General features: G+C 41.4%; 1 protein-coding gene across 2 annotated transcripts in view; it reads right to left on the bottom strand.

Annotated features, from left to right (window-relative positions):
• Window positions 1–24927, bottom strand: part of slc38a4 (solute carrier family 38 member 4) — a 125100-nt gene that overhangs the window by 49655 nt on the left and 50518 nt on the right. Inside the window, exons 1-2 of one of the 2 annotated variants that reach the window (XM_063058498.1) lie at window positions 15045–15148; window positions 1643–1879 (exon numbers count right to left, since the gene is read on the bottom strand). In XM_063058498.1, the coding sequence (XP_062914568.1) occupies window positions 1643–1761 (119 nt within the window). In that variant the 5' untranslated portion in view covers window positions 1762–1879; window positions 15045–15148. Of the gene's footprint in view, window positions 1–1642; window positions 1880–15044; window positions 15149–24927 lie in introns of those variants that run through there. The other variant, XM_063058499.1, reaches the window with a different exon arrangement.

Below are 24927 nucleotides of genomic sequence, written 5' to 3'. Positions count from 1 at the left end.
TGAAAAGGTGCCACACATGAGGCTGCTTAACAAGCTACGAGCCCTTGGTATTATAGGACATATACTAGCATGGATGGAGCATTGGCTGACTGGCAGGAGGCAAAGAGTGGGAATAAAGAGAGCCTTTTCTGGTTGGCTGCTGGTGACTAGTGGTATTCCACAGAAGTCTGTGTTGGAACCGATTCTTTTTAAGTTATACGTCAATGATTTGGATGACAGAATTGATGGCTTTGATGCCAAATACAAAGATGACTGGAGGGGCAGGTGGGGTTGAGGAAGGAGAGAGGCAAGAGAAGGACTAGGACTTAGATTTGGAGAATGGATGGAGAAATGGCAGATGGAATACAGTGTCAGGAAATGCATGGTTCTGCAGTTTGGTAGGGAAAATGAATGGAGAGAAAATTCAAGAATCTGAGGTGCAAAAGGACTTGGGAGTCCTCATGCAGGATTCCCTAAAGGTTATTTTCCAGGTTGAATCAGCACGGAGGAAGGCAAACGCAATGCTAGCATTCATTCTGAGAGGACTGGAATATAAAAACAAGGATATAATGTTGAGACTTCACAAAGTACTGCTGAGCCATGTTCTTGAACCACTGCAGTCCCTCTGGAAGGGAGTTCCTGGATTTAGAATCAGCGATGAGGAAGGAATGGGTGACTCACAGAGGAATCTAGAGCAGAGGTATGTTATTCCCTTGTCCTGTTTGGTGCCAAAAATCTGGTTTGGGATTTGCATGGGAGAACAATTGATTTTATAGATGGCCTACAATGAAGCCACAGTATACCTGTAGAGTGAATATTCAGGTAGATGGATGAAGTGAAATTCATTCAGATTCATCTTTTGTTAGGATAACATTACTTGTGGATAATAAAAGGTATTCATTTTTTTATATATATATTCAATGTTATTGAGCCATTTACTGATGCAATATTGTCAAAGGCATTTGGACTACTTGTTCATTGCTGACTAGTGGGCAGCCATTCCTATTAATCTCATTTTCCAGACTTGGTTCATAGTTTTCTACCCCTATGGTACAGTGTATATATATCACTGTTCCCCTGAACACATATTTCTCCAACTCAGTACACAAGCACACTGCTGCCATCTGCAGACAAAAGCTCAGCTTTTACTCTAGATGACTAAAATGAATTTAATTCTTCTCATACTGCCCATTAAATAATCAGACTCAGCACTACAGCACAGAATAAGGCCCTTCAGCCCATCTAGTCCATGCTAAATAGCTCTTCTGCCTAGTCCCATCAACCCACACCTGGACCATATCTCTCCATACCCCTCCCATCCATATACTCATCCAAACCCCTCTCACATGTTGTAATCAAACTCACATCTACCACTTCTGCGGGCAGCTTACTCCACACATGCACCACCCTCTGAGTGACCACGTTCTACCTAAATATTTCACCTTTCACCCTTAAACAATGACCTCTAACTGTAGTCTCACCCAAACTCAAGAGAAAATTCCTGGATGCATTTACCCCATCTATACCCCTCATAGCTGAACAAATAGTTCACTTTAGTTGAAACTTCAAAGTAAAGAATTTAAATCCAAAATATGAATGAAGCTTTCATGTCAGTGAGATCAACTTCTGCATCAAATACAAACTTCCCTCATCCCATGCTTACCTGCTAATTGTAGCTTTCTCTAGATCTGGTAATTGGGTATAGCCGTCATCCATACTGTCATCACTGTTGGTCTCATCATCAACCTCATTTCCTACTCTCTCTAGCTCCATGCGATCCATATCTTCAGTCAAAACAAAACCAGTAAGAGAGAGAAACCAGCAAAAATATTTTAGAAGTTTTGATGTATCGTTTCAATGTCTGCAGAGATCTCCTGGACAGTGTTCTGTTAAAAGACAGCTGGAAAAAGAGATTTCATTGAGTCAACATACTATTTGTAATAGCTGGCAGTCCTATCCATACGCATTTACTCCTTTGTAAAACATCAGTAAAGGGTCAACTGTATATTTGTCAAAGTACTTGTTATTTCCATTGACGTCAACAATCTCATTATTTAACAGCCAGAGTAGGCTACAAATGTGATATTATCAGTCTATCATGACACAACACTTTTACCCGTGACACAAGATATTCTACAGATGCTGGAACTTCAGTGTAACACACAAAATGCTGGAAGAACTCAGCAGATCAGGCAGCATCTATGGAAAGCAATAAATGGTTGATGCTTCAAGTCAAGACACTTCACCAGTCCTAATGAAGGGTCTCACCCTGAAATGTTGACTGTTTTTTCTTTTCCATAGATGCTGCCTGACCTGCCGAGTTCCTCCAGCATTTTGTGTATTACTTTTACCAGTAGTGAGCTAGCCATTCTTGCTGCTGACTTATGTACCAAGTCTAAACATTACATTAGATATGACTAGTTCGGAGCTGGTTCCTCACTGGCAAATGTATAGCTCGTCTTTACATGTGTAAACATCTTATTGCTCATGGAAACCTGGATAAGTCATACCAATGATATGACTGAGATAACCTTAACAGCTGGATAAACAGATATTCAAAAGCACTCACAAAAATAAAAAAGTTAGAATTTAATAAGAAAACACCAGAAGACTTCTAATGTAGTGAATGTAAAGTGTAACTTTAGCATTTAACAGTTTCTTGCAGTTCTAACCACATGGGTTTTTTGAGTGAATCTTCCAGCGATTGATCAAACTGTTACATTTCACAATTGGACTACACGTTGTCCAATGATTCAGTGCAATTGGAAAAGAACAGGTAGCAAGTTTCAAACTTCACCATAATGAACACACTCACTGTAATTCTGAACTCTGTAATACTTATCTGGGAAAATATGTGCATTTTCTCCCCAACATCCAAGCCATTTTTATGAATTTTCAAGAAAATTAAACCATTTAATGACCATATAAAGACAGAAAAAAATATAATCTCCAATGACTAAGTAATTTGTTTCCCTCATTGTGAATTGTGAAATTCTTTACAGTGGCTGTTGAGATTGTATTAAACAATTTGAAAGATTGGGTAAATCCTAGTAAAGGATAGATGTCAAATAACCAAATACCAGAATAGTCATCGCTAACTGAAACACAGGGTTTCCAAATTATCTATTAAGCAATATAGCACACAATATAGCTTGCCAATGTTGCCTTTATTTGAATAAAATCTCTCGAAGCCTTTCCTATCTAACAGTCTTTTAAATATCGTATCTGCTACAATCACTTCTTCTGGCAGCTTATTCCAATACTCACAAGGAGGGATTCCTTTTAACTCTTTCTCTTCACACCTTAACCAATGCCCTCTAGTTTTGGAATTCCGTTTCCAGAGAAAAAGACAGTGCATTCACCCTATTGATGCCTTGCATGATTTTATAACCCTTTATAAGGTCATCTCTCAGTCTCCTATGTTCCAATGAAAAGCCCCAGACTCTCCCTGTAACCTCAGGCTCTCAAAGTCCTGGCAACATTCTCATGAATCTTTGGAATCAGGGAATTGGATTATTATTATTGGGACTGTGCTGAGATCAGTGAAAATCTTCAGTTGTATTTATGATGTGATCTGTATGCACAGTATTCAAGACAATTATAGTACAAGGCAAGAGAAAAAACAGTATGCAGAATAAAGTCTGACAGCTACCGAAGTGCAGTGCAAGTAGGCAATATACTGAAAGGTCATAATGCAGTAGATTGCAAGGTCTGGAGTTCCTCAGATGCAATGGTGGTATGGGCATAAGGGAGGGGGTGTTATAAGAAATGACTTTTACTTACAGTGAACTTTTATAATTTGGTTGAAATGATGAAAGGTCACTGGAGCATCGGTCAACACACACTTCCATGAGAGAATTGAATAAATATTGAGAAGGTAATGATTTACAGGAGATTAGGAAATGAATAGTGAAGTGGAGCCACTTACATACTTCTTTGAAAGAGCCAGCGCAGGCATATTGTGCTAAATGATGACTTTCTCTGCAGGTGGCTCGATGATTTATTAATAACATGTCCCAAAATTAATGGAGATTGCATTATATAGAACATAGATAGGACATAGAATAGTACAGCACAGAAGGCCCTTTGGCACACAATATTGTGCCGACCCTCAAACCCTGCCTCCCATATAACCTCCACCTTAAATTCCTCCATATACCTGTCTAGTAGTCTCTTAAATTTCACTAGTGTATCTACCTCCACCACTGACTCAGGCAGTGCATTCCACGCACCAACCACTCTGATATCTTCCTGCAATATCCCCCTTGAACTTTCCACCCCTTACCTTAAAGCCACGTCCTCTTGTATTGAGCAGTGGTGCCCTGGGGAAGAGGCGCTAGCTGTCTACTCTATCTATTCCTCTTAATATCTTGTATACCTCTATCATGTCTCCTCTCATCCTCCTTCTCTCCAAAGAGTAAAGCCCTAGCTCCCTTAATCTCTGATCATAATGCATACTCTCTAAACCAGGCAGCATCCTGGTAAATCTCCTCTGTACCCTTTCCAATGTTTCCACATCCTTCCTATAACGAGGTGACCAGAACTGGACACAGTACTCCAAGTGTGGCCTAACCAGAGTTTTATAGAGCTGCATCATTACCACGTGACTCTTAAACTCTATCCCTCGACTTATGAAAGCTAACACCCCATAAGCTTTCTTAACTACCCTATCCACCTGTGAGGCAACTTTCAGGGATCTGTGGACATGTACCCTGAGATCCCTCTGCTCCTCCACACTACCAAGTATCCTGCCATTTACTTTGTACTCTGCCTTGGAGTTTGTCCTTCCAAAGTGTACCACTTCACACTTCTCCGGGTTGAATTCCATCTGCCACTTCTCAGCCCACTTCTGCATCCTATCTGCATTCTTCGACAATCCTCTATACTATCCACAACACCACCAACCTGTGTGCCATCTTCAAATTTGCCGACCCACCCTTCTATCCCCACATCCAGGTCATTAATAAAAATCACGAAAAGTAAAGGTCCCAGAACAGATCCTTGTGGGACACCACTAGTCACAACCCTCCAATCCGAATGTACGTCCTCCACCACAACCATCTGCTTTCTGCAGGCAAGCCAATTCTGAATCCACCTGGCCAAACTTCCCTGGATCCTATGCCTTGTGACTTTCTGAATAAGCCTACCGTGTGGAACCTTGTCAAATGCCTTACTGAAATCCTTGTAGATCACATCCAAAGCACTACCCTCATCTATATGCCTGGTCACCTCCTCAAAGAACTCTATCAGACTTGTTAGACACGATCTGCCCTTCACAAAGCCATGCTGACTGTCCCTGATCAGACCAGGATACTTTAAATGCCCAGAGATCCTATCTCTCTTTTCCAACAGCTTTCCCACCACAGATGTACGGCTCACTGGTCTATAATTACCTGGACTTTCCTTATTTCCTTTCTTGAACAAGGGGACAACATTCACCTCCCTCCAATCCTCCAGTACCATTCCCATGGAGAACGAGGACATAAAGACCCTAGCCAGAGGCTCAGCAATCTCTTCCCTCACTTCGTGGAGCAGCCTGGGGAATAATCCATCAGGCCCTGGGGACATCCATCCTAATGTACTTTAACAACTCCAACACCTCCTCTCCCTTAATATCAACATGCTCCAGAACAACAACCTCATATTGTCCTCACTGTCATCAAGTTCCCTCTCATTGGTGAATATCGAAGAGAAGTATTCATTGAGGACCTCGCTCACTTCCACAGCCTCCAGGAACATCTTCCCACCTTTATCTCTAATCGGTCCTACCTTCACTCCTATCATCCTTTTGTTCTTCACATAAGAACACATTCTTCACATTGAAGAATGCCTTGGGGTTTTCCTTTACCCTACTCACCAAGGCCTTCTCATGCCCCCTTCTTGCTCTCCTCAGCCCCTTAAGCTGCTTTCTTGCTTCCCTATGTTCCTGAATAGACCCACTTGATCCTTGCTTCCTAAACCTCATGTATGCTGCCTTCTTCCTCCTGACTAGATTCTCCAGCTCAATTGTCACCCATGGTTCCTTCACCCTACCATTCATCTTCCTCACCGGGACAAATTTATCCCTGACATCCTGCAAGAGATCATTAGACATCGACCAGATGTCCGTAGTACATTTCCCTGCAAAAACATCATCCCAATTCATACCTGCAAGTTCTAGCCTTATAGCCTCATAATTTGCTCTTCCCCAATTAAAAATTTTCCTGTCCTCTCTGATTCTATCCTTTCCATGATAATCCTAAAGGCCAGGGAGCGGTAGTCACTGTCCCCCAGATGCTCACCCACTGAGAGATCTGTGACCTGACCCAGTTCGTTACCTAATACTAGATCTAGTATGGCATTCCCCCTAGTCAGCCTGTCAACATACTGTGACAGGAATCCGTCCTGGACACACGTAACAAACTCTGCCTCATCTAAACCATTGAAACTAATCCAGTGCCAATCAGTATTAAGGAAGTTAAAGTCAACCCCATGATAACAACCCTGTTATTTTTGCACCTTTCCAAAATCTGCCTCCCAACCTGCTCCTCGGTATCTCTGCTGCTACCAGGGAGGCCTATAGAATACTCCCAATAGAGTAACTGCTCCCTTCTTGTTCCTGACTTCCACCAATACTGACTCAAAAGAGGATCCTGCTCCATTACCCACTCTTTCTGTAGCTGTAATAGTATCCCTGACAAGTAATGCCACCCCTCCTCCCCTTTTCCCCCCCTCTATCCTTTTTGAAGCACTGAAATCCAGGAATATTGAGAATCCATTCCTGCCCTGGTCCCAGCCAAGTCTCTGTAATGGCCACTACGTCATAATTCCATGTATGTATCCAAGCTCTCAGTTCATCACCTTTGTTCCTGATGCTTCTTGCATTGAAATACACCCACTTTAGCCCTTCTACCTTACTACCTTTACACCCTTTATTCTGCTTCTCTTTCCTCAAAGCCTCTCTATATGTTAGATCTGGCTTTACTCCATGCACTCCTTCCACTGCTCTATCGCTCCAGGTCCCATCCATCTTGCAAATTAGTTTAAACTCTCCCAAACCATGCCAGCAAACCTACCTGCAAGGATATTGCTCTCCCTTCTGTTCAGGTGCAACCCATCCGATCTGTACAGGTCCCACCTTCCCCAGAAGCGATCTCAATGATCCAAAAATCTAAAACCCTGTCCCCTGCCCCAACTCCTCAGCCATGCATTCAACGGCCATCTCCTCCAATTCTTACCATCACTATCACGTAGCACTAGCAGCAATCCTGAGAACGTCACCCTTGAGGTCCTGTTCTTCAGCCTTCTGCCTAGTTCCCGAAACTCACGCTTCAGGACCTCATCCCTCTTCCTGCCCATGTCGTTGGTACCAACATGTATCACGACTTCTGGTTGCTTTCCCTCTCATACCAGGATATCGTGTACCCGGTCAGAGACATCCTGGACCCTGGCGCCCGGGAGGCAACAAACCATGCGGGTGTCCTTCTCACTTCCACAAAATCTCCTGTATGCTCCCCTGACAAAAGAGTCACCAATGATGACAGCTCTCCTCTTCTCCATCCCACCCTTCTACACCACAAAAAGTTTTTTCATTAAAATGAAAAACATGAAAGACAAAACATTTCATACTTGTTTTAACCCAACTGTGCAATTTAGCTGTATCGTAGCTCATTGTTTTGGTTACCAGAACATACGTCCCACGAGTACTCAGTGCAACTCCTCAAATCAGTTGACAAGAACTCAATAAATACTTACCAATTCCAGCCTAAATTAACAAAATTTACAATGAGGTAAAGCTCCAAAGCAAATGCCGAAAGAACAGTTCCTGTATTAGTGGTGAAAGGGAAGGGGTGGGATATTAAAAGAATTCAGCTAATAGCCACACTGCACTATTTGCCAAGATGAATAGGATAGATGTGATTACAACTTGTTTGGGACAGAATCTGAAATGACCTTGCTCCTGAAGTGGTTGGGTGGGCGTAGAGACTAGATGTCAGGCCAGAGACAATGTCCATACCCCAAATTTTACATATAGAAATTACATCTTGAACTATTGTGGCACCAATATTTCTTCCCTGAGTTCTAGTGTAAGAAATTCAGTTAAGAGGAAGAGTGAAGCTTTATCTTTTCCAAAGTCCTCAACCTTTACACTGAACATTTGAATGGGACACTAACTCATAGACAAACTTGTCAAGGCAGTAGGAAAGATTGATTCATAGCCTTTCATTTCTATTTTTCTATTCAGAGTTCTGCTATGTGAAGTAGTTTTAACTGATGGATTCCCAACCATTTATGCTCATTCTGATGCGGTTGCCTGTGTGTTCAAATCCCACTACCGAGATCTGAAGCCACAAGGCAGGGAGCTAATCGAATCCTAAATGGAATAATCCCTATCCTCTAATTTCAGTCTAGGACAGTTGCTTGACCCATCTTGCTCATTCTACCAGAATGGTATTTCTCAAAGATTATCTGTGGTCCATCTGCACCTTGCAGTAGCTCCTATTTGCTTCAGCTCACTTCCAGTGACTTCAGAAATAAAGCAGGTTGTGACAGAACATATCAATTTAGTGACAGGGGAACATTACCTTCTCCTCATCATAAGACCATGATAGGAGCAGAATTAGGCCATTTGGCCCATTGCATCTGTTCCTGGCTGATTCAATTTCCCTCAGGCCCAATCTCCTGCCTTCACCCTAAATACCTTCATACCCTGACCAATCAAAAATCTATCAACCTCTACCATAAATCTACATAAAGACTTGGCCTCCACATCGGCCTGTCACAAACAATTCCACAGATTTACCACTCACTGGTTAAAGAAATTCTTCCTCATCTCCATTCTAAATGGACACCCCTCTATTCTGCATTCTTGCATCTTATTAGATTTATTTTTCTTCACCAGCTCATCCAGAAGCCTCGTCTCTGGTTCCTCACTTAATTTGAAGTCAAGATTCCAAACATCAGCCTGAATTGCTTCTTCTCCTGTTTGACTACTGGTCTTCATGGTGGAGAAAACATCTAATATGCCAGAAAAGGATGTTATAGACAAAATGGGAGGTGAGGACCTCGATAAAAATCACTGTCACTAAACAGATAGTGATGAGAAAACTAGAGGCCCTGAAGGTAAACAAGTCCCCTGGACCTGATGGGATGCATCCCAGAGTGCTGAAGGAATTGGCAGAGGTTATAGTAGACACGTTAGTAATCATTTATCAAAACTCTCTAGACTCTGGGCAAGTCTCGGCAGATTGGAAGACAGCAAATGTCAGGCCACATTTTTAAAAAAAAAAGGATATCGGCAAGAGAGGGGCTACTATAGGCCAGTAAGCTTAACATCTGTAGTCGGGAAAATGCTTAAAGCTGTCATTAGGGAAGAAATAGTGAAATATTTAGAAAGGAGTGGTTCCATTAGACAGACACAGCATGAATTCAAAAAGGGCAGGTCCTGTTTGACAAACATACTGGGGTTCTTTGAGGACATAATGAGTGCAGTAGATAGAGGGGCACAGGTGGATGTCATTTGCTTGGATTTCCAGAAGGTATTTAATAAGGTGCCACACAAGAGACTTATAAATAAGATACGGATGCATGGAGTTGGAGGAAGTGTATTGGCATGGATAGTGGATTGGTTAACCAATAGAAGGCAGAGAGTTGGTATAATTGGGTGTTTCTCCGGTTGGCAGGCAGTGGTGAGTGGGGTGTCGCAGGGGTTGGTGCTGGGCCCGCCGCTGTTTACCATTTACACTGATGATCTGGAAAAGGGGACTGAATGTAGCATAGCAAAATTTGCTGATGACACTAAACTGAGTGGAAAAGCCAATTGTACAGAGGATGTGGAGAGTCTGCAGAGGGATATAGATAGGTTCAGTGAGTGGGCCATGGTCTGGCAGATGGAATACAATGTTGGTAAATGCAAGATCATGCACTTTGGAAAGAATAATAGAAAGTAGATTATTACTTAAATGTTGAAAGATTGCAGTATGCCGTTGTGCAGAGGGACTTGGCAGTGCTTGAGCACGAATCGCAAGAAGTTGGCTTGCAGGCACAACAGGTTATTAAGACGGCAAACGGAATGTTGGCCTTCATTGCTAGAGGGATTGAATTCAAGAGCAGGGAGGTCATGCTGCAGCTGTACAGGGTACTGGTGAGGCCGCACCCAGAGTACTGTGTGCAATTCTGGTCTCCATACTTGAGGAAGGATATACTGGCTTTGGAGGCAGTGCAGAGGAGGTTGACCAGGGGTTAACCTATGAGCAGGGATTGAGTCGCCTGGGACTATACTCCCTGGAGTTCAGAGGAATGAGAGGGGATCTGATAGAAACATACAAAATTTTGAAGGGATAGATAAGATAAAAGCAGGAAAGTTGTTTCCATTGGTAGGTGAGACTAGAAGTAAGGCACATTGCCTCAAGATTCAGGGGAGAGGATTTAGGATGAAGATGAGGAGAATGATTCCCATAGAGTGGTGAATCTGTGGAATTCTCCGTTCAGGGAAGTTGAGGTTTCTTCACTAAATATATTTAAGAAACAGTTAGATAGGTTTTTACATAGTAAGGGAATTAAGGGTTACCGGGAAAAGGCAGGTAGATGGAGTGAGTTTACGGACAGATCAGCCATGATCTTATCGAATGGTGGGGCAGGCTCGATGGGCCGGATGGCCTACTCCTGTTCTTTATTAACCCATACTCTGACATTTTGCTCCATTGTTTCTGTTAACTTTTCAGTATTGACCCCATCCTTTAACCTCTGATGAAAATGGATCCAATTTAATCACCATATTACTTCCATGGAAGCTTTTGCAAAAATTGACTATGGCATTTCCCACCTTATAATTGAAACCGTGCTTCAAGAACGGCATGGAGTGAAAATAATTCTTCCGAAAATCTAACAAAAACAGATAGACTTGAATTTGACTAGCAACTTTTATGGCCAGAGAATAGCCCATATTTCTAAAGAATTCACCATCAAGTGGAGAACAGAAACAAGTGCTTTGGTTCACCATGTTTATGCCAACTATCTCTGCTTCTGCTACAACCTTCTATACCCTAGCTTTTCATTTATCCAAATACTTGATTGCCCCTCCCTCCATCAACCCCACAAGTCCCTAGGGTGAAAATATTCTTTTTCAAATCCCCTCTTACCTCAAAATCAATCACACTGGAGATACAGGTTACATATAACCATGAGGCATCTAGTATGATAGTGTAGTGGGTAGTGCTTGCAGTTCTCACTTTCAGCTGACTAGTGGTCTTGCAAAAAAAAAGTTGAATGTGCAAGTCTCTCCCTGCTGGTACATAGCCTCTCCAACAGCAAGTCTCATGTAGTGCCTCCTCGCTGGTGACACACGGAAACTCAACTGCTTTCAGATTCGGGCTAAACTACAGAGGATGGGGAGGAGGTTCTCTGTAGCATGTAAGCCCACCACCGTGTGTGCAGGCCCTGGTGCTCATGTATCAGACCCCCACTTGTGGGTAAATAGCCCCTCTGCCTTGTGGGCAGCCTCGGGAGAGATGAAGGCTACAGGAGTAAACCTGGACAGTAAATCTGGAGTGGTGCCCCCAAGGAAGCTGGATGTCATTGAACATCCTTCTGGCAGCTCCTGCAACCAAGTTGGTACCAAACATATTGCTTCATCAGCTTTCCTTTGGACTACACTGGTGAGGCCAAGAGGGCAATCTCAATGATTGGGATTTCCATAGCTTCCATTCAGGGTTGTGATAATGATCACCATCATCACCCATTGTCCTTTGACATAGACAGATGCCAACTATCAGGAAAGAGAATAAGCAGTATGTGGTCTTTCCCTCAGTAACAGTTATATTGATTTAGATAGTATTGGGGAGGATGAGCTACCAGAGGAAAGTCAAGCAATCAGGTCTCAGTCACTGAGTATGGCTCTTTGGTTCAGAAGGGAAGTGGGGGGGGGGCGCGGGAAGAAGAGAAGAGGAGAGCAGAGGTGATCAGAGATTCATTGGTTCAGAAGGCAGATAGGAAGCTCTGTGGAGGAGAATAAAAATCAGATAATCCGTTCCCTCCCAGGTGCCATGGTCAGGGACATCTCGGATCAAGTCCATAGCATTCTTAATAGTGAGGATGAACAAACAGAGGTCATGGTGCACATAGGTACTAATGGCATGGGTAGGATGGGTGGCGAGGTCCTGCAAAGTGAGTTCCGGGAGTTAGGATACAATACAGGATCTTCAGGACTGGGATCTCTGGATTGCAAGCACTAGTGAGGCAGGCAAGAATAGGAAGATAGTGTAATTTAACAATTGTTCAACTGATGCTGCAGGAGGGAGGGCTAAACATTTTTGGATCATTAGGCTCTTTTCCAGGGCAGGTGGGATTTTTACAGACTGGAAAATTTGCACCTGAACTGAAGGGGGAATTGATACCCTTGTGTGAAAGTTTACTAGTGCTGCATGGGGAGGTTGCAGGCTGATGAAAACCAGAGGCAGGACAGTAAGTGGAATCACTGTAGATGTTAAGACAGCAGCAAAGATGGAACCAGAAAGGTTGAGCACATTGGGACAAATGTTTGAGTTGAGTCTATCTGAATGCAAGGAGTACTATAGATAATTTTGAGGGTGGAGAGGCAGTGAAGAAATCATAATACTGGCTTTTAAGAGGCATTTACAAAGGTCCATGAACATGCAGAGAATGGGGGTGGGGATAGCAATCATGTGTAGCAAGATGGGATGCAATTAGTTTAATTTAGCATAATAGTTGGTAAAGTAAGGTGGGCTGAAGAGCCTATTCTTGTGTACTTGCGTTCTGTTCTATATTGCTCAATGCAAGATGATGGTTTAAACTTCAAGACACAAATAATGTGTTTATGGCTAAAGTGTTTTGGTTTTGCACCTGCCTAGCTTAAGAATTGAATTGAATAATTTCTAATGAGATTAATTTCTTCTCTATTAAGTAAAACTTGAACAATTATGAATTACTGAACGCAAGCAACATTTTTGAAGTAAACTTTATTGTAGCATTTTTCTCAATAAATCTTTCTTGGGAATTTTGTCTGTTTGTTGGAAAGAAAAATGGTCACAGATTGGGGGATTTGAATGGCTGATCACAAGCTTGTGTACTCATTACGTTAATGTACTTATTACGTTTAGGAGGCTAAGTAATTCAGTCTTGAGACTACTGACCACCAGCCTTACACTAATGCATTCCCCACCCCACCCCACACATATATCCAATAATATCGCTCAGATTCTGTCATGCACCTGCACACATTAGGAACAACCTGTATTAAATATGTATTTTCTATTAACAGGCTTTACTAAATGTCAACCTTGGATCATTTTAACCATAACTTCAGTATGAAGTTGTGTTGCAGGCAAATGTTAGAGCCCACACTGAACAATTTGAAGAATGGAGGAGTTCTCCCAATGTCCTACACAATGTTGATCTTTCATCCAACACCATCGATACAATACAATTGTTCATTTCACCCTTTACTATTGTGAAAGCAAAATATATGCAAATTGGTTGTCAATTTTCCCCACAGTAATTTCTGAAGCAATTAACTGTGAATATTAGATACACCAAGGTCATATGAATGGAAAATTCTTTTCTTACCCTGCTTGCATGACTTATGATTGAATGGTGTTCATTGTCATAAGCATAGTGAATAAAGTAGCTTTAATTTGTTTTTTCTCATGAATGTACCTTATCAAATGGTATGTGCCCATGATGGGGCTGCAAAATATTTTCCTTAAAATTGAGCTTACATGAATATGACAATTCTGGTTTGTCACTGGCTCTTACTATTGTACAATTCCAGAGGCACTGACAGTGAGATACTACACAACTTAACTGGCTTCACAACAATTAGAATTGCCACAAGTATTTTCAGGTAGAAAATCTATTCCTGCGTGGAAAATTACCCAGTATACACTCACCGACCACTTTATTATGTACACCTTTACTGCTGCTCATTAGTGCAAATATCTAAAGAGCCAATCATGTGACAGCAAATTAATTATTAAAAAATGCAGACATGGTCAAGAGGTTCAGTTGTTGTTCAGGCCAAATATCCGAATAGGGAAGAAACATGATCCAAGTGACTTTGGCTGTGTAATGATTGTTGGTGCCAGATGGGGTGGTTTGAGTATCTCAGAAACTGCTAATCTCCTGGCATTTTTACACACACAAGTCTCTAGAGTTTACGAAGAATGGTGTAAAAAAACAAAACAAAAAACAGTAAGTGATAGTTTGGTGGGTGAAAATGCCTCGTTAATGAGAGAAGTCAGAGGAGAATGGCCAGACTGGTTCAAGCTGACAATAAAGGCAACAATAACCACATATTACAACAGTGTGTAGAATAATATCTTTGAATGCACAACACATGAACGTTAAAATGGATGAGCTACAGCAGCAGAATGACACGAACATATGCTCAGTGGCTTCTTTATTAGGTACAAGTAGTATTAAAGTGGTCAGTGGGTGTACGCATGAATCAGTACAATCCAACCTTACAAATCTGTGGCAACTTGCAGCACCTTCACAGGGCAGGGGTCTAGGTGTTCTTATTTTTTACTTTTTATATTTTATTTTCTGTGATAAAGAACTGCTGTCTCCTTGTGTAAGGTAGTTACAATAACTAGTTCTGTTTTATTTAATTAGGTTTAAGTTTAGCAATATTATTTTTTCCAAAGTGCTTTATGATATACTGGTTTATTAAATCCATTTTAAATTTCTGACATCCATTTCCATCATTCCTACACTTTGAGCAAGCAATAAAGGCAAGAAAGTTATTCCTTGTAATTCTAAGTTGCCATTTGATCAATGTAAATATCTAAAAATGTGAATATTATCAGAAAAAGCAAACCTGGAGTGCATTGGAATTCTTTAAGAGGAAACAATTTACTTAACAAAATCCTTTCTCAAATTAGTCTCTGTTTCGCAGAAACCGTAAGAAATAAATTAACTAACATTCAGTATTTCAATTTATAAAAATGGATTTAACATTGCTTTCGATAATATTGTGTACCCCACAAGTATATTTAAAACAATAGCAAATCTAAAATATATATGACTACATACATTCATTCAGTTATATACTGCATAAACTGATATACCTGAACACGTTCTCGCTCAGCCTGTGCCGGAGGATGGCTCTCAAAAGCAACTTGGTTACTATTGCAGACAAGACCTTGAACTGATTGCGTCACGTAGACAGGCGAACAGATGACCAAAGAGGTGAGTACACAAGAGAGCCAATCATCAAATCAACAAATCCAAGACCTCCATTTAAGGACTGTTTATGTCAATATCACCAAGCACAATATATCTGATCCAAAAATCACTGTTTACCTTATCAAGCTGCCATCAGTAGAATTCCAGTCTGCACAGTAATACAACTTTACCGTAACCATGGCATAATAATCAATTTCTTTCTATCAGCTGAAATCTACAGTTCTGTATAGTAATACAACTTCACTATTATTCCATGGTTACAATCAAACTCTTTCCTTGCTTCTCCCCTGCTAAAATTAAAGATTTTTGAAGATTAGCTTTATTGGTCACATGTTTAATGAAACATAGTGAAATGGGCATTATGGTTTGCAATGTGCTGGAGGGCAGCTAGCAGCTGTTGCTTTGCTTCCAGTGCCAACGTAACACCCACAACCTTCTGCTAAGTCCTATAACTCTAGGATATGTACTCCTTTATTTCTTCTTCTCCTCCATGTACTCTTGATTAATTTGGTAGTGCAACTACACTGTATGTGACAACAAGAAACTGCAGAGAGCTGTGAACATATCTCAGCACATCACAGAATCTAGCCTCCTCTCTGTGAACACTGTCTATACTTCTCACTGCATCAGGGCAGCAGCGAACATAATCAAAGACCCCACGCATCCTGAACATTCTCCCTTCTCACTCTTTCATAAGGTAGAAGATGCAAAAGCCTGAAAGCCCATACAACCAGGCTCAAGGACAGTTTTTACCCCACCATTATAAGACAATTAAATAGTTCTCTCGTCCAGTACGTTGGACTCTTCACCACATTATGATTTTGCACCTTGTTGTTCACCTGAACTGCACTCTGTAGCTGTTAACAGTTTATTCAAAGTAAATTTTATTATCAAAGTACATATGTCACCATATACAACCACAAGTTTCATTTTTCTGTGAGCACACTCAAAATCTATAGCGTAGTTACTATAACAGGATAAATGAAAGATCAACCAGACAGCAGAAGACACGGAAATGTGCAAATGTAAATACAAATATAAAAGAGCTTTGAAAAGTGCCCAGAGAGATCAGAAGCCTGAAAAGACATAGTTCACTCACTCAGATTCACCAAATGAGTTGAAGAGGCAGTGACTCGCGGCAGTTTGCAGCTTTGAGCAGCACCTAATTGACCGACAAGAACAAATTAAAGCAAGGAAGGGGCAAGCGGAACAGCATTGTCAGAGTGGCTATCATTGGAGCAGACAGAATTAGAGTGGAGATGTTGAGGCATTAGCTCTTCAAGGATTTAGCAAGTAGAGGCTTCAATCAGAGAAGGCAAAAAAAAGAAAAGAAAATGCTGTAGGTAGAGAACCCCCCCCCCCACCCCATGCCAACAGCAGTATATTAGTCTTCCTTTATGTTTGCTTAGTTAGAACAATGGAGTTGCCAGGCAGGATAGTGTAATCCTCCTCTTACAGGATGTAGGAAGGCAGGGAGATCTCTAGTCTCTCACTACACCTGTGAGCAGTGCATCCAGCTGCAGCTTCTAACAATCCACAGTAAAGAGTTGGAGCTGGAACTGGATGAACTTTGTATCATTCAGGAGGCTGGGTGGGGAGGTGCTGGGTGGATGATGAATAGGATACAGAGAGGAAGTTACACCCGAGGTTCAAGACAAAGGAAATTGGGTGACAGTCAGGAATGGAAAAGGGGTTAGGGAACCAGTGCCCAATACCCCTGTGGCCATCTCCCTCAACAACATGTATATCACTTTGGATACTGTTGGTGGTGGTGGGGGGGGGGGGCGGTGGTGAAATCTAGCAGAGGAAAGTCTTAGCAGTCAGGTTGCTGGCACTGAGCCTGACTCTACAACTGAGAACAAAAGGTTGGGGGGGGGGTGGGAAGAAGCACAGAGCTGTGGTGATAGGGAATTTGTTAGTTAGAGGAACAGAGAGGAGGCTCTGTGGATGGCATGTTGTCTCCTGGGTGCCAGAGTCTGGACCAATGACATAGATAGGAAGCGTGACAAGGTTCTGCAAAGGGAGTTCAGGAAGGTAGTTCCTGAGTTAAATGGCAGGACCTCAAGGGTTGCGACCTCAGGATTGCTACCCATGCCGCATGGTAGTGAGGCAAGAAATAGGAAGATCATACAGATTAACACATGGCAAAGTGATGCTGCAAGAGGGAGGACTTCAGATTTTGGACTCTATTCCAGGGAAGGTTTGCATCTGAACTGGAAGTTGATGAACATCCTAGAGGAAACATTTGTTAATGCTGCACAGTGGGGTTTAAACTAGAATTGCAGAGACATGAGAACCAGAGTCCAGAACAGTTAGTGAAAAGGTTGTGGACACACATGTTGTTAAGACCTCGGACAAAGTCAGGAACCAAAAGTTGAGCATGGTGTCACTAATGTCCTGAACTTCGTATATTTCAATGCAAGTATCATCACAAAAAAAGGAAGATAAGCTTGGGGCATGAATCAACACCAGGAATTATGACATTGTAGCCAGTAGTGAGACTTGGTTGCAGAAGGGCAGGGCTGACACCTCAATTTTCAGAAGTTCTGTTGTTCTAGATGTGACAGAGCAGGAGGAGTGGGGTGATGCTAGTCAGGGAAAATGTCACTGCAGTGCTCAGTCAGGGCAAACTGGAGAACACGCCTAGTGAGGCTTTATGGCTGAAACCGAAAAATATGAAAGGTACGTACGACTACCTTAACGGGACTATATTACAGACCACCCACTCTTCTGAGGGATTTAGAGGAACAAATTTGTAGAGAGTTTGCAGACTGCTGTAAGGCACAAGGTTGTTATTGTAAGTGAATTTATCTTTCCACATTTTGACTGGGACTCCCATACAGTAAAAGGGTTACATGGGATAGAGTTTGTCCAATGTGTTCAGGGAAGTTTCCCAAATCATTGCATAGAGGTCCCAATAGTGTGGAATACTTGATCTGCTGTTAGGGAATGAGACAGGACTGGTGACAGAGGTTTGTGTAGGTGCACACATTGTATCTAGTGATCACAATGTCAGTAGTTCAAAGTAAATACGTAAAAAGATAGGTCTGGTCCTGGGGATGAGATTCTAACTTCAATAAAAGCCAATTTTGATGGTACCAATACACACAAAATGCTGGAGGAACTCAACAGGCCAGGCAGCATATATAGAGAAAGAGTACAGTTGACATTATACACCTGTATGAGGTCACTTCTCATCCTCCATCGCTCCAAGGAAAAAAGGCTGAGTTCACTCAAACCATTCGCATAAGGCATGCTCCCCAATCCAGGCGACATCCTTGTAATTCTTCTCTGCATCTTTTCTATGGTTTCCAAATCCTTCCTGTAGTGAGGTGACCAGAAATGAGCACAGTACTCCAAGTGGGGTCTGACCAGGGTCCTATATAGCGGCCACATTACCTCTGAAGAGTATTTCACTTCTTTATTTGACCTGTTAGCACCTCAATGTACCTTATAATGAATTGATATAAGAAACATAGAAAACCTACAGCACAATACAGGCCTTTTCGCCCACAAAGCTGTGCCAAACATGTCCTTATCTTAGAAATTACCAAGGGGTACCCATAGCCCTCTATTTTTCTAAGCTCCATGTACCTACCTAGGAGTCTCTTAAAAGACCCTATCATATCCGCCTCCACTACCGTCGCCGGTAGCCCTCTCCACGCGCTCACCACTCTCTGCGTAAAAAACTTACCCCTGACATTCCCTCTGTACCTAGTGTTCATGAATATGGAAGACAAGCTTTCACTGTACATCTTACGATAATAAAACAATTCCAATTCCTCCTTAAAACACAATTCTTTCATGAAGCCTTTGATCTTCTGCTCTCACACTGCTTAATTTTTGTTTTGTTTGTTAACACTGCTCTAAGCAAGTTTTATTATCACACATACAAGTCACCACATTCAACCCCAAGTTTCATTTTCGTGCCACATACTAAACAAATCTATGGAAGAGTAACTATAACAAGGTCAATGAAAGATCAACCAGAGTGCAGAACAAACTGTGCAAATCCAAATATAAATAGTTAGCAATAAATAATGAAATCATGAAATAATAAGATAAAAGTCCTTAAAGTGCAATCATTTGTTGTGGGAAACAACTCAGTAAATGAATGTAGTTATCCTCTTGTTCAAGAGCCTGACAGATGAGGGGTTCTAACTGTTCTTAAACCTGGTGGTGCAGATCCTGAGGCTCTTGTACCTTCTACCTGATGGCAGCAGTGAGAAAAGAGCATGGCCTGGGTGATGAGGTTCTTTGTTGATAAATGTTGCTTTCCTATAACAACACTTCATGTAGATGTGATCACTGGCTAGGAGGGTTTTACCCATGATGTACGAAACCAAATCCATCTTTTATAGAATTTTCCATTCACACACATTGGTGTTCTCACACCAGGCCGAATCTCTTACAGTAATTTTGCTACATTGAAGTTGTAGAATTTCTGTTTTAATAATAAACCACTCATGGAAAGATTACAGCTCAAAGTAGAAAAGGCCACCAGACGTCAGCACATTTGTCAGATGTACATTGAAACATCAAAAGCTACAGTGAAATGCTTTGTTTTGTGTCAAGGCCCAACACTGTAAGGATATGTTGGGAGCAATCCCACAAATATCACCACACTTACTTAGTAACCTTAACTTGTATGCCTTTGAATTCAGGAGTAAAGCCGAGCACCTGGAGAAAACCAACACAGTCATGGGGAGAACATAGACTCTACAGACACCAGTGGGAATTAAACTCTGATCTTACAACTGGTGGTGTAATGTGTTACACTAATCACTATGTTAACCCATCAGATTTACCAACAGCAATAGTAAGATTACTTAGGATCTCAGGAGCTTAAAAGTCAATCTTGTTTTCCATTAATCTCAATTTCCTGAGATGTGAGGGAGGAATGGCTGATGTATGTATTCAAGGAGTGAAGGCAAAATGAAACAGCCACAAAGGCAGCACATTGAGTTTTGCTCCAATGCATCGGGACACAGGAGGTACAGTGATGGCAATGCTAATGCTAATGTGAAAATGGGAACAGAAAGTTGGAAGTAAGTAGACTTTGGGTGATTAAAAAGTAGGAAGATGGAATTAAGACAGCTTCTCCATTGAACAATCTGCTTATTCTTACAAACTATCCAGGAATGTGGGATGAATTGGTATGAGGCTAGAACTCAAACATTGTGGAAAGTTAACATGAGGACTCTAGAAGTGATTTGGGATTTCTAGTTTCGATTGAAAGAACCAATGTCAATTTATTTGTTAAACAATGAAACACTAATTGTGAAACTAACTGAGAGAAGGGGTAATATTTGTTGGTTTGGTTATCAATTCTTTCTATTGCAACCATTGTGTTTAAATGGGTTTACGTGATTTGCATAAAGTGCATGACCCTGTGATGATTATCTCAAAGTTCTGAAATCCACATTCACTAGAAAGATGCAAGTATATTAACAATCTCCCGGGAGTTGCTGAAGTTACAAACAGAATGTTTGGCGTTTCCTAGGAATATAATCAGGAAGGTCTAAAGATAATTTGTTTTCACAAAAGAAAAGTCTGAAAGAAGAACAGGCCACAAAGTCCATTAGATAAAATCATACCAGCATTGGAGGTAGTCCAAAAGAGATTCACCAGAGATTCCTGGGCATAGTTCCCTCTAAGTTGTGTGCGTGTGTGCGCACAAATTTTTCAACCAGCACACAAAGGAAATTAGTATGTGCACAAAAGGTTAGTTACCTAAAATAATGTAGTAGTTAATAAAATTATACTTACTGAAAGTAATCTTTCAGCTAACTGTTTCTGTTAACTAGTTAGTCGGTTTTTCAAATACCACAATGCACGTCACTAATTTATGGCACCTCGTTTTTCCTGTTCCAGTTTGTACAGCTGCATCATGGCGGCAGCCATGTTTGGCAGACAGTATTCATATCGTAAAGTTTACAAAGATCAGTTTCAAATTCTGTAGATAGCTTACTAAGTTTTTATTGGAAAAAATATTGATTCACTATGTCGAATTCGAAAGAAGCAAAGGGTGTGAAGGGCTAAAGAACTGTAAATTTGTTTAAAGTTGAATTCCTTAACAAAATAGTAGAAACTGTTACACCGAAAGCTCATGAGGTCATGAATGTTCAGCTATGAGAAATATTTATGTATGATTCCAAAACTGGAGTTATCTGCTTGTATTGTTGTGATGTGAAAGTTGCTGGAGAATTTGCTGGTGGAAAGAAGTGGGATGATATTTGGAAACTTGACTTTTTGAAGCATTATTTGGCAAGTAAATCGCATTTGGACAGTGTACAAAAGCTCAGGCAACAGAACCCATCATTACCCATTACAGGAGTGCTATGAATGTTACAGTTGAGTGCAGATGAGCGAGAGCAAAAACGATCAAACCCAGAGGAGATCAAAGTTGAGGTACAAGAATGGTCAGCTTTTGATTTCTCCGCAATTGCAGATTGTGACTTCACATTTGGTGATGAACACGTTAATGCCTTTTGTCTAAAATATCATGATTTTCTAGCTGAAAATACTGTAATATTTAGACAGTTTAATGATTTCAAATTTTCCATGCAAGAAAAAAGTAAATCCAAATTGATTTCAAACTTTACACAAATGGTGGCATTTGTACTTCAAAATGAACAGTTTTGCGACCTTGCACAGTTGATGGACATTTCTTGCACCTAGTGCTGACTGTGAGCTAGGTTTTAGCCTAATGAATCAACTCAAAAACAAGCTGAGAAACCATTTAGGTGAATGTCATTTGGATATGTTAATGAGAATCAAAAGCTATCAATGGAATGGAAGTTCTATTAGTCGAGATAGAGTTTACAAAGAATGGGTAAATGCCAAAGACAGGAGAGAGAAAAAATAACTGAGTGACTTAAATATGATAAAAATTGAACATCTCCAACCTGATGGCATGAACATTGACTTCTCTAACTTCCGTTAATGCCCCTCCTCCCCTTCGTACCACATCCCTTATTATCATGATATTTTTCTTTCCCCTTTTTCCCCTCCTCTTTTTTCTCCCTCTGTCCCTCTTACTTTTACTCCTTTCCCATCCTCTGGGCTTCCACCCCCCCGCCCTTTCTTTCTCCCTAGGCCTCCCGTCCAATGATCCTCTCCCTTCTCCAGCCTCATATCCCTTTTGCCAATCAACTTTCCAGTTCTTAGCTCCATCCCTCCCCCTCCTGTCTTCTCCTATCATTTTGGATCTCCCCATCCCCCTCCCACTTTCAAATCTCTTACTGTCTCTTCTTTCAGTTAGTCCTGACGAAGAGTCTTGGCCCGAAATATCGACTGTACCTCTTCCTATAGATGCTATCTGGCCTGCTGTGTTCACCAGCAATTTTTTTTGTGTGTGACTTAAATATGTATGTTATTTTGTTGTTATTTTGTGCAGCTTTATGTCAAATAGTTTGTAAACCCACATAAACTGTCCCATGTGTGCATTCAGTGTGCACATATTTTTGTCATAGGAAAACAACTTGCATAACGTAAGAATTTTGCGCACACTGACTACTGAAAATTAGAGGGAACATTGTTCCTGGGATGAGAGGCTGTCCAATCATGAGTGGATAAAAATAAAATGATATGTTTTGGAGTTTAGAGAAAGAGGGTTGATTTTGCTGAAATATGCAAGTTCCAGAAGGGTGGATGTCAGGATGTTTACACAGTTGGGACATTCTCATACGTGGGACATACAGGGGTAGCCATTTAACACTGAGACATGTTGGAACTTCCTCTCAGAGGTGATGCATCTTTAGACAGCTCTACCAAAAGAGAGAAATTTCTCAGAGTGTGGTACATCTTTCGCCGGCTCTACAGCAAGATCACTGGAAGCGTTTAAAAAGGAAATAGACTAAAATTCTGAAAGTTGGAGGAAATTGAGGCTGAGAAATTGGAGCGAAAGAGGAGATCTAGTCTAAGGCAGATTAGTCATTATATATGGAATAACAGGGCAGACTAGTAGGTGAATTTATCTTTACACATATTGACTGGAGCTCCCATGCTATAAAAGGATCAGTTGGATTAGAGTCTGTCAAATGTGTTCAGGAGAGTTTCCTTAATCAGTGCATAGAGGTCCCAGTAAGAGGGTGTGGAATACTTGATATGCTGTTAGAGAATGGGACAGGACTGGTGACAGAGGTTTGTGTAGGTGCACACATTGTATCTAGTGATCACAATGCCACTATTTTCAAAGCAAATATACAAAAAGATAGGTCTGGTCCTGGAGTTGAGATTCTAAATTGGAGAAAAGCCAGTTTTGATGATACCAACACATACAAAATGCTGGAAGAAGTCAGCAGGCCAAGCAGTATCTATGGAAAAGAGCACAGTCGATGACTCAGGCCAAGAACATTTGGCAGGACTGGAGAAAAAAAATCTGAGGAGATATCGGAAAAGATTTAGCAAGTGTTGATTGGCACTTGCTGTTTTCCAGCAAAACGTTTCTTTGTAAGTGAGAGGCCTTCAAAAGTAAAATTTTGAGAGTACGAAGCTTGTATGTACCTGTTAGAATAAAAGGTAAAGATAACAGGTGTAGGGATCCTTGGTTTTTAAGAGATACTGAGGCTCCGGTTAAGAAAATAAAAAGGAGCTGTAGGAAGGTCACAACAAATGAGGTGCTTATGGAGAGCAAGAAATGCAAGAGAAAACTTAAGGAAGTCAGGAGGGCTAAAACAACACTCACAACACGCTGGAGGAACTCAGCAGGACAGGCAGTATCCATAGCCTCCTCTACTGCCATGATGAGGCTAAACTCATGTTGGAGGAGTTGGCCTCCCCTACTGCCATGATGAGGCTAATCTCAGGTTGGAGGAGCAACACCTCATATATTGTCTAGGTAGTCTCCAGCCCCTTGGTATGAACATAGAATTCTCCAACTTCCGGTAATTTCCTCCCCCTCCCTTCCTCTATCTCTATGTCACTCTGCCCCCTTCCCCCAGCTGCTCATCACCTCCCTCATGGATCCGCCTCCTTCTACTACCCATTGTGTTTTCCCCTATTCCTTCTTCACCTTTCCTGCCTATCACCTCCCTGCTTCCTGTCCCCCACCCCTTTATCTTTCCCCTTACTGGTTTTTCACCTGGAACCTACCAACCTTCTTCCCACCCTCCCCCTCATCTTATTTACAGGGCCTCTGCCCCTTCCCTCTACAGTCCTGACGAAGGGTTCCGGCCTGAAACGTCGACCGATCTTTTCCACAGATACTGCCTGACCTGCTGAGTTCCTCCAGCGTGTTGTGAGTGTTGCTTTGACCCCAGCATCTGCAGATTCTTTTGTGTTTAGGAGGGCTAAAAGGTGGCATGGTGTTTTTCCTAGCAGACAAAGTGGAGGAAAATCCCAATGGATTCTACAGATATGTCTAAAAACAAAAGGATCGCAAGGGACAAAATTTGGCCTCTGGAAGACCAGAATGATAATCCATGCATGGAACCAAGAAATGGGGAGATTTTAAATAATTTTTTTGCATCTGTATTTACTCAGGAGACAGACACAATCTATAGAAGTAAGGCAAAGAGGCATCAAATTCATGGACACTGAGATTCTGCAGGGAGGCGTCAAAGCCTCAATGAAGATTTAAAATCAATCACGGATTCTTTGAAATCCCTGAATTCTGATGTTCAAAAACACGATGCAAAAATTTCTGAGCTGGATACTAAATCTCAGAAGACGGATACCAAAGTTGAGATCTTAGAGAAGAATCTAGCTTCGACTACTAAACAGCTCCAACAACTTAAATCCAAAGTTATTGATCTTGAGAAT

The sequence above is a fragment of the Mobula hypostoma genome, chromosome 9 (genome assembly GCF_963921235.1).
Source record: "Mobula hypostoma chromosome 9, sMobHyp1.1, whole genome shotgun sequence".
NCBI lineage: Eukaryota > Metazoa > Chordata > Chondrichthyes > Myliobatiformes > Myliobatidae > Mobula > Mobula hypostoma.
This window is presented reverse-complemented; position numbering and strand designations above follow the sequence as displayed.